The 981-nt window shown below is 54.5% G+C and overlaps 1 protein-coding gene across 1 annotated transcript in view; it reads right to left on the bottom strand.

Annotated features, from left to right (window-relative positions):
- The window catches only part of LOC107698181 (potassium/sodium hyperpolarization-activated cyclic nucleotide-gated channel 3-like), a gene marked incomplete at its 3' end in the record, with an annotated part of 13207 nt that extends 12251 nt beyond the window's left edge, over positions 1 to 956 (bottom strand). The window contains exon 1 of the mRNA XM_016499138.1: positions 383 to 956. Within this exon, the coding sequence (XP_016354624.1) occupies positions 383 to 924 (542 nt within the window). The remainder of the gene's footprint in view (positions 1 to 382) is intronic.
- Positions 957 to 981: the final 25 nt, after the last annotated feature.

The following is a 981-nucleotide window of genomic DNA, read 5'->3' as shown; positions in this document are numbered from 1 at the left end:
GTTTTCAACATTGATAATAATCAGAAATGTTTCTTGAGCAGCAAATCAGCATATTAGAATGATTTCTGAAGATCATGTGACACTGAAGACTGGAGTAATGATGCTGAAAATACAGCTGCGCATCACAGAAATACATTACAGTTTAACAGATATTCACATAGAAAACAGCTGTTTTAATTGTAATAATATTTTGCTGTTTTTACTGTATTTTTAATCACATAAACGCAGTCTTGCTGAGCAGAAGAGATTTCTTTCAAAAACGTTACCAAATCTCTCACTCCAAACTTTTGACCAGTCCAGTGATCTGACTGAATTAATTATCGAATCACTGACTGACACAGGTGCAAACAGACTCTGTGTGTGTGTGTGTGTGTGTGTGTACCTGAAGTCGCTGTAGGGGTGTATGATCCAGGCTCCGGCCGATCTGAGTCTCTCCTGCTCCAGAGCCACGGCCTTGTGGCTGCCCAACATGCGGAGGGAGAACTTGTTGACGCCGGGCTGCAGCATGGCTCCGAACTGCCTCTGGATGAAGGTGGACTGGTTTGAGTAGCTGTAATCCTCGCCGTCCAGCCCCGGACCGGCCTCAGGGGTCCCGGCCGCCGTGGTGGTGGTGGTCTCGGGTCCGGCAGCCACCACGACCATCCCAGTGCCGGTGGAGGAGGAGGTGGATGCCAGAGCGGCTCGGGAGGCGAAGCCCACGGAGCGCTGCACGGTGGGCGGGGCGGAGCCGGCGTGGGACAGCGGCAGGGGCAGAGGGGTGGTCGGGCGGAACTGGCCGCTGTCGCGCGTGGAGCTCATGATGGAAAGGCGGCGGTCGCCCTCCAGAGACGCCTGGGAGAGACGGTAACCGGGAGACGGCAGGCTGCTCTTACTGCGCCGCTTAGAGTCTCCGTTCCGCGCGGAAGCCCCGGTGCCACCATCCATGCCAGCGCGCACACACACACACACACACACACACACACTCTCTCTCTCTCTCTCACA

Source organism: Sinocyclocheilus anshuiensis, unplaced genomic scaffold, assembly GCF_001515605.1.
Source record: "Sinocyclocheilus anshuiensis isolate Anshui unplaced genomic scaffold, SAMN03320099.WGS_v1.1 scaffold2292, whole genome shotgun sequence".
NCBI classification, from domain to species: domain Eukaryota; kingdom Metazoa; phylum Chordata; class Actinopteri; order Cypriniformes; family Cyprinidae; genus Sinocyclocheilus; species Sinocyclocheilus anshuiensis.
This window is presented reverse-complemented; position numbering and strand designations above follow the sequence as displayed.